The 13133-nt window shown below is 54.8% G+C and overlaps 2 protein-coding genes across 6 annotated transcripts in view; one reads left to right on the top strand and one right to left on the bottom strand.

Moving 5' to 3' along the window:
* Positions 1-43: 43 nt before the first annotated feature.
* ITGB1BP1 (integrin subunit beta 1 binding protein 1) lies at positions 44-9307 on the top strand. Its single transcript, XM_062208932.1, has 7 exons — positions 44-160; positions 3722-3825; positions 5234-5312; positions 6484-6620; positions 8018-8110; positions 8446-8595; positions 9049-9307. The coding sequence occupies exons 2-7, from the start codon at positions 3754-3756 to the stop codon at positions 9118-9120; spliced, it is 603 nt and encodes a 200-aa protein (XP_062064916.1). The 5' UTR covers positions 44-160; positions 3722-3753; the 3' UTR covers positions 9121-9307.
* A 979-nt stretch (positions 9308-10286) lies between these two features.
* Positions 10287-13133, bottom strand: part of ASAP2 (ArfGAP with SH3 domain, ankyrin repeat and PH domain 2) — a 171456-nt gene continuing 168609 nt past the window's right edge. For all 5 annotated transcript variants that reach the window (XM_062208926.1, XM_062208928.1, XM_062208930.1 and 2 more), the window contains one exon: positions 10287-12643. In XM_062208926.1, coding sequence (XP_062064910.1) covers positions 12569-12643 — 75 coding nt within the window. In that variant the 3' untranslated portion in view covers positions 10287-12568. The remainder of the gene's footprint in view (positions 12644-13133) is intronic.

Raw genomic sequence — 13133 nt, 5'->3', positions numbered from 1 at the left:
GGGCGGGTCCTCAGGACTGCGCCTGCGCGGGGCTGGGGAGGCGCGCCCCGGCGGACGCGGCGAGGAGGCTTGGAAAAGCCGGCGCCGGAGTTAGAACTGGCGCAACCTCGGACTCGCCGCGGAGGGCCGGCGTCCCCGGGGCCGGGCCCGCGGCCGCGAGGTGAGGGCCCCGCGCGTCGCCTCAGGCGGGGCCGAGATGGCGGGCGCCGGCGCGGAACGCGGCCCCGAGGGCGGCGCCGGCGGCCGGGGAGCATGGGTGGGGCCGAGGCGGCGGCCGCGCGGGCCCCCGGGGCGAGGCGCGGGCCCCGCGTCCCCTTCTCTCGGCGCCCCGGGGCCAGGCCGGGGTCGTCGTCTGCGCACGCGCACGGTGCGGGCCCCCGGCAGGTGTGCGGCCCCCGGTGCCCGGCGCGGCCCGCTCGGCCCCCAGCCTGGCGCCCCCGGAGCGCGCGACGCCTGCCAAGGGGGCGGCGGTGCCGCGGCCTCGGGGGTCGCCCCGGGAAGTCCTCGGCTCGGTGTGCAGGGCTCTGCAGGCTGTGCCTGGGAAGGGGGCTCTGGGGCCGGTGGGCCCAGGGTGAGGGCGGGCACCCCCGCCGTGGCCCCGTGGCTCAGCCCGGGGGGCCGGGGGCCCGGTCGCGGAAGAGACGCAGCCTGAGGGGTGGGAGGTAGCCAGGTGACTCCGAGTGGAGGGGTGCGGGGGCTTAGCACACCCGTGCATTCCGGGCCGGGGGCTCGGGGGGCCTCCCGTGCCTGTGGACGGCTGTAAGTGGGCCGGGGGCGTCAGAGGAGAGGCTCAGGTGTGATGGGTGATTCAGGGTGGCGGGGCGCCCAGCAGGACAAGGTCCTGCGCCCTCCCAGGAGGGGCTCCCCACTGCCGGCAGGTCCTGAAAGGACAGCGACCTGGCCACGGAGCGGGTGGCCTCCGAGAGCTCCCGGGAGCCCGGTTCTGGGTTGGCTGTGGGGGCCGGGGCAGCCAGCACTCGGTTGTGGCAAAACCGTACTCTCCCGGGGTGAAGGTGGAGCAGGAGGGGGAAGACGCGGTGTTGCGCTGGCTGAACGACAGTGGCTTCGTGCGCCTCATTTTGGTGGATGAGTAAGGCAGGAGCGGTTTGCCGAAGAAGTGCATCAAGGTATCGAAGACTTAACAAGTGCTGCTCCCCCGAGCTCCCGGCCTGGTGATGTAAAGAGGCTTAAGGCGTCCCCGGGCCCAGAGCGTGGTCGATTCCAGCCGTTCTCGGGGTTCTACAGGTCGGGGAGATGCCTTAGGGAGCTGTGGACCGCGCTCGACGCCCTTGTGCACGTAACTGGGTTCTCACACACACAGAGGCCTTCCGGATCCAGCGATCCAGGACGACAGACTGCACCTGCTCTCAATGTGTACAGCTCTCCCCTGTTGCTCCTGGGTGGCCACGCATTATTTAGGCAGCGTCCACGGGGTACTGGCTGTTGTAAGCAATCCACGCACAGGAGGATGTGTGTAGCTCCTTTACAGATACTACACACTGAAGGGTGGTGCACATTCCGGTTTTCTTTGGTGGGCGAGGTTATCCTGGAACCAATCACCCGGGATCCTGAGGGGACGGGACCTGAACCCCATGTGTTCACTGTGGTAGCCCCCGCGGCCCCACCTTGGCACAGGAGGCTGCAGTGCTGGGCCTCCCCGGTCGTGTGCAGTCCTGGACATGAGGCCCTGCTGCCTCCTGTCTTGCTGAGAAGCACCCCTGAGTGATGGGCAGTGCTGCTGTCTGCGACAGTAGCCTGCGAACCAGGCTGCCTCTCTTTTCTCTTATCCTGGGCCATGAGCGCCCTACCTGGCAGCCAGAGCCATTTTTGTTTAAAAAACAAATGTTGTGACTTCACTGCTTTTTTAAAAAAAAATTTTATTTATTTGAAAGTCAGAGTTACACAGAGAGAGGAGAGGCAGAGAGAGAGAGAGAGAGAGAGAGAGAGGTCTTCTGTCTGCTGGTTCACTCCCCAATTGGCCACAACGGCCCGAGCTCCACCGATCCGAAGGCAGGAGCCAGGAGCTTCCTCCAGGTCTTCCCATGTGGGTGCAGGGGCCCAAGAACTTGGGCCATCCTCCACTGCTCTTCCAGGCCATAGAGAGCTGGATCGAAGTGGAGCAGCTGGGTCTCGTACTGGCACCCATATGGGATGCTGGCACTTCAGGCCAGGGTGTTAACCCGCTGCGCCACAGCACCAGCCCCCGTCCATGAATTCTCTTGACAGGCAGGCCCCAGATCCCCCCTCTGTAAAATACAGATTATAACGTACCTCTCAGAGCTCCCAGCAGAGCTGATGACATATAGTAGGCTTTATTTAAAATGTTTTTAAAGACTTTTTATTTTTCTTTATTTGAAAGAGCTACAGAGAGAGGTAGAGACACACAGAGAGAGATGTTGCATCCGCTGGTTCACTCCCAAATGGCCACAATGGCTGGAGCTGAGCCTATCTGAAGTCAGGAGCTAGGAGCTTCTTCTGGGTCTCCCACGTGGGTGCAGGGGCCCAAGGACTTGGGCCATTTTCCACTGCTTTCCCAGGCCATAGCAGAGAGCTGGATTGGAAGTGGAGCAGCCGGGACTTGAACTGCCACCCATATGGGATGCCGGCACTGCACGTGGTGGCTTTACCTGCTATACCATAGTGCCAGCCCTGACATAGTAGGCTTTTATACAGTCCCGTGGAGCTAATGAGAGAATAGAGTGTCCCAGAATCTGAGTGTCCCAGAATTGCTGGGAGGATATCATGAGACAGTCCATAGACGTTCTGATAGGTACTTCAGTTCTGTAGTACCTGGGGGTCCATTTTCCACGTACAACATCTGTGCTCTGAATTGATCAAGCATGCATCTCATTAGGTATATCTGACACAGACTCTGGGAAGGTCATCTCTACCTGTTTTGTTTTTTTAATATTTATTTGGAAGGCAGAGTTATAGAGAGGCAGATGCAGAGAAAGAGAGAGAAGGAGAGAGGTCTTCCATCCACTGGTTCACTCCCCAGATGCCATCCATGGCTGGAGCGGAGCCAGTCTGAAGCCAGGAGCCAGGAGCTTCCTCCAGGTCTCCCACACAGGTGCAGGGGCCTAGCGACTTGGGCCATCCTCCACTGCTTTCCCAGGCCACAGCAGAGAGCTGGATCAGAAGTGGAGCAGCTGGGCCTCAAAGTGGCACCCGTATGGGATGCGGGCACTGCAGGCCAGAGGCTTTACCTGGTACCCCACAGCGCCGGCCCCTCTACCTGGTTTTACCTGAGCGGGAGAGGGAGGAGCTAGCATCCAGGGATGTTTTTGTGTGTCAGCTTTTACTTACAGGAATTTCAAGACTTGCAGGAAAATGCATGTTTCTGAGAGCCCCCTATATTCCGTTCTTTGCTGTACCAGTACGAAGCCTGAACCCCAGACAGACCCTGCTGTAAGTCCCGAGTGGATTAAGAGAAGTAAGGAAGTTGAATTTTCTTGAGGACTGGATGGCCTGTATCTATTATTTACAAGAAAGAGCTCGTCACACCTGATGCAGGACAAGGCGCTTCCCGCCTGTTTGGAGTGGGAGTTTGCGCTCTGGTAGGAAGGGAGAGTGAAGAAGCCGTGTGCGGGGGACCGACGTTTTAAGTGAGAGGGAAGCAGTCATGGAACCGAAGGAGCCCGTGATCTGGGCTCCTGTTCTGTGGAAAGGGCCTCAGCGTGGCTTGCCATGCTGTGACCGTGACCAACACTTGTTCTTCCAGGGGAGCGGCTCTGGACCACGCCATGGTGAAGAATGTTCCGGAAAGGCAAAAAACGGCACAGCAGCAGCAGTTCCCAGAGCAGTGAGATCAGTACCAAGAGCAAGGTGGGGCTGGAATTTGGAGCACAGTCCCAAAGCAGCGAGCATTTTGTTTCTCCCAGAGGCTGCTCTCTAGGGGCGCTAACCACAGCCTTCTGACCGGCTGTGTTTTAGTGGGCGAAGTCGCTGATTTCTGGGAGCTAGTCAGGACCGCTGCCTCCCAGCCTCGGTGTGAGGGCCCAGCCTGGGGGTGGGTGACGTGGCCTGCGGTCTGGTCTGCTGGAGCAGAAACCAGGAGGGGGCGACTGCACGCCCGGTGCTGCAGAGCAGGGCGGGAACCCAGACTTCTCGTTGCTGGGAGGACCAGGACGACCTCGCGGATGCTGTGGGATGCTGTGGGATGCTGCTTCCCTGGCCATGGGTGCTGGACGCACCTGCCAACCCAGTTGGGCCACCCAAGCGGAGAGTGGGCAGAGGGGTGCAGAGGGGACCCAGTGGGAGGACTTTAGCTTCAAGGTGCTGGGGAGCGCGTGGTTTCTCAGCGACGTGGCGACTGTCGGCCAGGTGCCTCAGGAGGGCACAAGCGCTGGTTTTGAGACTCCGACTCCCTTTCTGCTCTCCTGCTCAGGGGTCGCTGGGACCTGCGTTGAGCTGCTGCTTTTCACTCAGGGAGGCAGTCTGGACCCCCCCACCCTGCCGCCCCTGCAGGCCTAGGCGTTGGCCCAGCATCTGCGTGCACAGGGCCCAAGTCCAGTTACTGAGAGAGGGCAGGCGTAGTGCGTTTCTGCACTCACCTTTGATGCACTCAGGGTTTTAGGAAAAGCGGAGTTTGCTAAAAGGTCATTTTGAGTGGCCAGGAAGCAGCTCACCTTTTGAATCAGCGCTCACAGAAGGCCGTTTCCCAGGGGACTGCAGCACACCGAGAGTGCCGTCCTGTAGAACAGCCGGTACTGCTCACAGTGTGACTCCTCGCATTTTGTCTGACGGCTCTGTCGGCTTCTCATAGCCGCTCACATGGGCAGGGGGCTCCCAGGCTCTGCCTTGGCCTCTGTGTTCCTGCGGCCGCCGAGCAGCCCCCTCGTGACATCAGTAGCTGGAGCGGCCCCAGCAGCCCGGGTGAGCACTTAGGAGACCCGAATCTCCCAGACGGGCCTTGGGGCCGCGCCTCCGTTCGTTAGGCCAAGGTTTCACTCCCACGGTTCGTTTTGGAGAAAGTGACAGCTCAGGGTTGGACCGAGCGCTTTGGCACCACAGGTATCCAGCGTCGGGTTACTGTGGGACGAACAACTGGAACTGCGTCTTTCTGTTCGTTTGCTATAGACTTTGTCTTTGCTGCACGTCAGTAACTGATCAGATTGTGTATGTGTTGGCTCAGTGATAGTAAGTAAGTAATTTGGGTGTGTTTGGCAGAGAACGTTAGAAAAGGCAGGGTTTCTTACAGTGTGAGGTTTCTGATTTGTCTTTTATCCCTCAGTCTGTGGATTCCAGCCTTGGGGGCCTTTCTCGGTCCAGCACTGTGGCCAGCCTCGACACAGACTCCACTAAGAGCTCGGGTACGTCACAGCTGGGCCCCCTCTCGTCTGTCCTGTGTCCAGCTAGTGTCGCCTGTAGCACATTAAGCTCTTCTGTGTTTGCTGTGTCTTCCGTTCCTCTGCCCCTTCTGCCGAGTTTAGAAATGGACCAAGATTTGGGGGATGTGGGCTGGGGTGTGGTGGGGAAGCCGGTGCCTTGGAGGTTGGCTCGGGCACGCGTGGGTCCCAACGCCAGACCGTTTGAAAGCTTCATGTGAAGACAGCTTAGAAGGTTCAGATGGCTTTTTAAGAAATGGGGGGAGGGGTTGGGAGGGAGCAGGACAAACGTCCTGGCGATGAGGGAGCCACCTAGCCCCGGGTCCCCGGGTCCCCGGATCCCCTGGGACGCGCTAGCTCACGGAGCACAGCTGACAGCTGCGTCTGGCAGAGACACCGCACACACAAAAGGCGGCTTCGCGCACAGCCCCTAGTGAGTGAGTGGCCCATTGGAAACGCAGTGTTCATTTTCTGGTGTGCAGTCCTGCAGGAGCGCAGGCCAGGTGACCTGTAAGAGAGCACTTGTAGCGTGAAGCCCATCGTCTGCTTCCAGATCCCTTTAACGTGTTGAAGACGTGCAGCTTCCCCCAACCCAAGTAACCACATAGATCTCCTGGTGTGGTCAGGAGCACTGAGTGTGCAGTCTCTGTGCTGGCTGCACTCCGCAGCTCCCGGTTCTTCAGCCTGGCTCTGTCTGTCGTGTCAAAGGACTTCCTGTGTGGCCTTGTTCCACCCCTCTTAAAAAAAAAAAAAGAAATCGCCTGGTCTTTCCAGGCTTCCTGAGCCAGGAACGGAAAGTGAACGAGGAAGAAACCAAAAAGAATGAAATCATTAGGCTTATAGAGGCACTCAGTCATTTTCAATCTATTCTTTTGTTTTTCCTGTTTGTTTTGAAACAAAGTTATTCACAGTGATGTAGTCCATTGTTGAGGCCTTTACATGCACTTAGTACACTCTGAGCCACCGAGGGACAAGGTTAGTGAAACTGGAAGTTCTTCCTGTCATATGAAAAAAAATTGGCATTTTGGAAGTTTGTACTTGAAGGCTATATTTTAATGACAATGTATTTTTTTTATTTGGGAAGGGGCCAAGGGTACTCTGTAATGTAGATATTTCTTCTGAAGTCTTACTGTTATAATGTTTCTTTCACCTTTAGGACAGAGCAACAGTAATCTAGATACCTGTGCAGAATTTCGAATAAAATATGTCGGTGCCATTGAAAAACTGAAATTCTCTGAGGGAAAAAGCCTTGAGGGACCCCTAGACCTGATAAACTATATAGATGTTGCCCAGGTAAGAACAATTCAGTTTAAGCCTCTGGTTCTGAGGTCCTAGAGAGGACACTCACAGCTGTGGGGACGATGCCTGTGCCCCAGGCCCCTGCATGGCCGTCTTCAGTGTCGTACTGGAGCCACCCGTCACTGTCGCCCATCCCGAGGGTGCTCTGTGGCCAGAGGTGGTCCGGAGTCACTTGGGAACACACACTGTTCTTTCCTTGCAGCGTGGCACTTTGACTTCTTTCCGAAAGGCAGACAGAGACAAAGCGTGCTTGTTCTTTCTCCAGATGCCCGTAACAACGGGCTGGGCCAGGCGGGAGGCGGACTCAGTCCAGCTCTCGCCATGGGTAGTAGGCACCCAGTGCCTCCCGGGAAGCTAGGGTCAGGAGCCGCAGCCAGGTACCAAACCCAGGCATTCTGATGTGGATGAAGACTTCTTAGCCACCAGGCCGCCCGCCCCACTTCATGTTTATGAGGCTGACTGAGCCCCGATGGTGGTCACTGCTCCCACTCACCCAGGTTCTCCTGTCCAGTCAGGCAGAAGCTCACCCGATCACATCGAACTAGTTCCATCTCCTAACACTCCGACTCACTGTGCTGTCGACATAACTTATCTATTCTTAGCTTGCTCCCAAGGAGAATTGAGGCGAGATACAAAATAGTCAAAAATAGTCAGCCCTTGCATCCACAGGTTTGACCAACCCTGGGTCTGTGTTTGCACGGAACGTGCACTTTTTCCCTCACCACAACTCCTACACAGTGTAGCACAACAGCTGTCTACATGGCCTTTACACTGTTAGGTAGCAAATACCACCACCACCACCCCCCCCCAGCCCCGTGACTTCACGTCCACGAGAGGGTGTGTCATTTCCATGCAATATTAAACCATTTTGTGCAAGGGACTGGCACAGCCCTGGGCTTTGGTATCCAGGGATGTCCTGGAGCCAGAACATCTAGGTCAAGAAAATGAAAAATAAGTCACAATGAAAATGAAGATAAGTCAGAGGTGTGAGGTTGGTAGCTAAGACTGTGTCCAGGGCGTACCCTTGCCTGCATGGGGAGGTGACCCCCGGTAAATCGCCTCCAGGAGCCGACAGCCACTCCCCTAGCGCTGCAGGCACCCAGACACGAAGGCGCAGGGCTAGAGCTCATTTACTGTTTCCACAAGACATCGCTAATGCGGGCTGGCCGGCCTGCCTGCCTGCCTGCCAGCCATGTCAATCAGATCAGCCAGGTAATTCCCTAGGGAAAACCAGGCATTATCTGCTGTTTTGTTTCTGAATAGCTCAAATACTGATTTTTTGGAGAGAGATTCTTGCCGGGCTAACGCGTGTCTCACAGTTTAAAGGGTTTGGTACTAATGACGACGAAGCCAATGTAATATGTTTCATGTAATTTATTTTTACTTTGAAGCAAGATGGAAAGTTGCCTTTTGTTCCCCTGGAGGAAGAATTTATTATGGGAGTTTCCAAGTACGGTATCAAAGTGTCAACGTCAGATCAGTATGTGAGTAACTGTGTGGGGCACAATCTTTGGGGAAAGGTGTGTCTCGGGAATTGGGGAATTTGCACTGTTAGCAGAGCGCCTGGTGTGCTGTGTTCCCGACAGCCAGCCTTAAACGTGACCGATTTCTTAGGGTGAACAAGGGCTTCCCTTTCTACCTCTCAGGTAAGGACAGCCCCTCCCCAGCTCCTAGCGCCCCGGGATCTGGGCAGGGAGGTAGATGCCCCTGGGGTGACGGCACCCAGGCCCGGCTGTGGGCGGCCTCACAGCACGCTCCTGCGGGGAGGCAGGGTGACGGCGGTGCAGCACGGCCTCTGATCCGCCGCGCATTGCTGCAGGACGTCCTGCACAGGCACGCTCTGTACCTGATCATCCGCATGGTGTGCTACGATGACGGCCTGGGGGCCGGGAGGAGCCTGCTGGCCCTGAAGACCACAGATGCAAGCAACGAAGAGTTCAGCCTGTGGGTCTATCAGTGCAACAGCCTGGTGAGACTTCCCGTTAACACTGTCCGTCACGTGTCAAATCCCGGGTCGGAGACCCCAGGCCAGCCACGCTGCGCACTTAGCACAGCTGTGAACGATTTCGGTTGGGCCCAACACCAGCACCCACCTGTGCCTGGCCCTGATGCATCAGGGTAGACACAGCAGCTGGGGACTTGCGGGTGGCCGGGGGCTCCCTGTTCCTGACGGCATTCTCCCTGGCCCGGGGGCCGTGCTGCTCACATGCCGCTCCCGTGTGCTGATGGCCTTTGCTCTTCTCGGGGAGCAGAGGGGGCCCAGGTGCAAGGGACTCAGGGTGGGGACCCCCATCCGGGCACACAGGTTGAGGCGCTGGATTGGGAGACATGCAAGGGCCAGGTTTATGCCTTTGCTGGTCAGCTCAGGTTCAGCGCAAGCCTGATGAACGCTGCTCTTACTGTGTCTTCTCACGGAACGCAGGAACAAGCACAAGCCATCTGCAAAGTTTTATCCACGGCTTTTGACTCTGTACTAACATCGGAGAAGCCGTGAATGCTGCAGCAGTGGAAGTCGACTTCATCTGAAGGGCGCGCTGTTTCCTACCAGTGGTTCCCAGCCTGCAGTGCTGAGCCGTCGCGGACAGATGAAGGAGTCCTTGGTCCTGCATTTCCTGAAGAGAGTGCAATGTAGAAGGCTGGTCATTCACTTTTGTATTAAAATGTGTTGTATCCGGCAGTGAGTCAACTCTCAGTGAGCTGCCTGCCTTCTGGGGTAAACAGGGAAGCTCGTGTGTGATTTCACACCAGGCAGGCTACACCCGGGTCACAAAGCCTGCTCAGTGACTGCACACACCGAGGGCCTGTGTGGCCGTGAACGCTGTCCCAGAGCGGCCCCCGGGAGATGCAGGTCACTGTCCTGACCTCGGATCAGACAGGTCTGGACTGACGGCCCAGCCCACACTGATGCGGAACAGCACTGAGTTCAATAGACAGTAAATCCGTCAAAGTGCGTTGCCAAGGTAACATGCTAGGAGCCCACAGCCTGTGTCAGGACCTGGGTTCAAGTTCTGGTTCCTCCACTTCCCATTCAGCTTCCTGCTAGTGTGCACCCTGGGGAGCAGCCGGTGATGCTTAGTACTTGGGCCGATGATGCTCAGTACTTGGGTCCCTGCCACCCACTGGGTGAGTCCCTGGCTCCTGGCTCTGGCCTGGCCCAGCCCTGGCTGTGAGGAGCCTTCAGGGAGTCAACCAGTGGATGGAAGACCTCTGATTCTGTCTCTGCCTTTCAAATTAAAAAAAAAAAAAAAAAAAAAGTAAAAGTAACTCCCAGCGTTCATCTGAGAATCTGGAGAACCTTAAGAGATTACTGCTTGTGTTAGCAGCGATACATTTCAAGGCTCTCGTGCCTGTGTCATGGCATAGGAAGTAAAGCCACTCCCTGTGACGCCCGCATCCCATGTGGGCGCTGGTTCGAGTCCCGGCTGCTCCACTTCTGATCCAGCTCCTAGCTAGTGTGTCTGGGAAAGCAGCAGAGGGTGGCTCAGGCACTTAGGCTCCTGTACCCACATGGGAGACCCAGCAGAAGCTCCTAGCTGGAGCAGATGGAAAATTTGCTTGCTCACTCTCTAACTATGCCTTTCAAATAAATAAAATCCTACAGACTGAAAGGACTGTCCATGTACACACTTGAGAGATGAAAACATTACAAATACGACAGTATCCATTTAAAAGTATTTTTATTTTTTCCAGTCAAATGACTAGTTAACAAGAGTAAACTTATTAAACATGCTCTAATTATAAATCACTGCATCGAGGACAATGAAAATAAGAATTTAGGTTATACAGTATATACAGTTGCGCTGCAACTAGACCAAAGTAATCAAGCGAATGGACTGAATATCATACATCTCAAAAGAGCGCTCGAGGCTGCGGTTCACATCACCCATCCCTCGGCAGCTCACACCGGAGCGTTCGTCTCTGCACGCGTTTCTAACGTTTGAGTCAACATCCCTAGAGGTCAGATCCGATGGAAAAGGGCACACAAGATGCCCAAGTCCTGCAGCTGACGTTCATAAAACATAAACTTTAAATATAAATAGATATCTACAATGGTTTCCTTTCTCTGGCGCTTTTTTTTTTTTTTTTTTTTTGGTAATTTGCAAAGAGCAAATAACTAGGCAAGTGTGTTAGCAGGGCAGTTAGTATAATTTCTCTTCTATTCATTACTGCACAATAGCACCACCAAACTGTAGATTGGAAAAATATTTCCTAGATATTTATGTACCAGTGAACCTGACAGACTAGTTTGGGGCCTGGAGTTAAAATGTTGGCGTGAATCAAGTTCACTCTTAGAGGTCTGGCACCAGCTAGCCCGAAGGCCAAGACACGGATGTGGGAGCTTTGCTGAGACAGACGGGAAGTGCGCTGTGCAAAATACACGTTTACTCCTTAAATCGAAGAAAATTAACCAAATGAAGGGTTCAAACAACAGAAATGAACAATTAGTGAAAATAGATGTAGTGCTTTAAAAAAAGAAGTTAATTACAGATCTAGCACATTGTTACCCAGAGCTCTGAAAGGAAAAAAAACAATTGCTATGCAACATCATAAAACATTCCAGTTTGTTCTGTCTTCCTTTAGGATAACAAAAAAATTACAATGCTAAGAAACAAAACAAAAACTCTACACCTACAAGAGACTTGCATATTAGCTGCTTCAGGCCGATGTACCATCGTAACCGCGCTGACAGCACGCCGCCTGGCTTCCAAGCCTGCACTACGGTTTATTCCTTCTGTTAAAAACCCGAGCGGGCATCAGAGGGCTAGTCATTCTCACACAGTGCCGACGTTTCTAATGTTCCTACTGTGAATCTTACGCTCACAACTGCAAAGAGGTATGACAGAGTTCCTTAAACTAGTGAGTTCTGATCTCATCACATACGACCTAACCCCACCCCTCCCCAAGCAGTTACGTTTAAATGCTATGATGGCTTTACACAGTCAAACTGGGGTGTCTGGGAGTATTTCGTCACCCGGGACCTACGGATTTCTGATATGCTCTCGGTCACAGACAAATGGACAGGGAAGCTACCATTCCTGTGGGCATGTTCTATAAACACGACACTAAGCTGAGGAGGCATTCATGAGCTAGGAAACGGGAAGGCAGTGGGACACACAGGACACGGCACGGGGCGGGCGCACCCAGTGTTCTCCCCGGCGCAGCTGCTTTCCCGGAGGTGAGGGGGCTCCAGGAGGCAGGAAAGCACCCAAAGCTGCTACTGCAATCCTTCATCCTTGGTTTTTAATCAAATTCAGGAAATGCAGGTTTACCTCCTCTCCAGGGACGGGAGTTGCTGCCGTCACCTAGGCTGTGCTGGAGCACCAGTGGTTCTGCTAGCTAGGCTTGGGCACAACGACAGGTCTCACACATGCAGGACACAGTGGCAGCTCCAACCTCAGGCCGGGCTGGAGAGGACAAGGCTCGTGTGCCAACTCCCAGGCTGTAGGAGGCAAACGCCGGGTGGGTGTCCAAGGAACAGGTGTGTGTAAAGGTGAACTGATGGCATCTACTGAGGAAGTCCAGAGCCGGGCTGGGACCCCGAGGCGGCAGTTATGGCTCCCCAAAATACTAATTGCACGAAAGGTCCCCGACTCTGTAACGGGGCAAAGGGAAGCAGGAAGAACTAAAATCCCAAACAGATTTTTTGGTTGAGCTAGTTCTATAGATGTAGAATCTAAATCTTGAATACATAGTTAAAATAACTCTTCAGTTCACCTTTTAGGAAATTCGGTTCTTTGTAGTAAAAGTATAACAATGTTTCATGGACATCACAAATTATAAAAACCACTGATATATAAAAGAAGTTGCCGTTGAGTTTGTCAAACAGAACGGAGAAAATGGGCCACCATAGGATTCACAAAGCCAGCACCTGGCAAGGGTGTTGGTGCCAACGACGGACTAGGAACATAACTGTTAAAAGGGTAGCTCTCGCCGGTGGCAGCTCAGTCGGCAATAAAGTGCACGAATGACACAGGGAACGCTCCTTTGCGACTGGGGTCTCCGTCGATGTGGCCGATCTGGAATGGATCAGAGTTGGGGCGGTTACAGGGCTCCTCGGGGCTGGAGCTCGGTGAAGACGGGAGGTCTGTTAGAAGGGTCCCTCCAGCCAGCAGGTACTACACTGCTCCTGTTTGCTCTCAACCACGCAGTCACGCATGCCTCCCACGCACCCCACACGTGTGCACCCCAGGATGGACGTGCAGGCCTGGCCCCGACCCCTACCCCGGGGAGCTCCCTCACCGCGTGCTTTGCCTTCCAGGGAATGAAGACAGAGGATCAGAGCAGCCATAAAGTGCAGAGGGTCTGACTTGGCTCCATTTAAACTTTGCCAAGCATTTGTGGAAGGTTCAAGAAATCCACTTAATTTTGCTGTGGGTTAACGTGTGTAAATGACACCCAAGTGTGATCCCAACAACGTGAATTATATGGGCACGTAAAGGTCTACAGGAAATGGCCAGAACACAGATGGTGGGGATTCTTAGTGAGGCGGGAGCGGGCCGTGGTTCT

This window comes from Lepus europaeus, chromosome 13 (genome assembly GCF_033115175.1).
Source record: "Lepus europaeus isolate LE1 chromosome 13, mLepTim1.pri, whole genome shotgun sequence".
In the NCBI taxonomy this organism is placed as follows: domain Eukaryota; kingdom Metazoa; phylum Chordata; class Mammalia; order Lagomorpha; family Leporidae; genus Lepus; species Lepus europaeus.
Note: the sequence above shows the minus strand (reverse complement) of the source record. Positions and strands in the feature narration are given on the sequence as shown.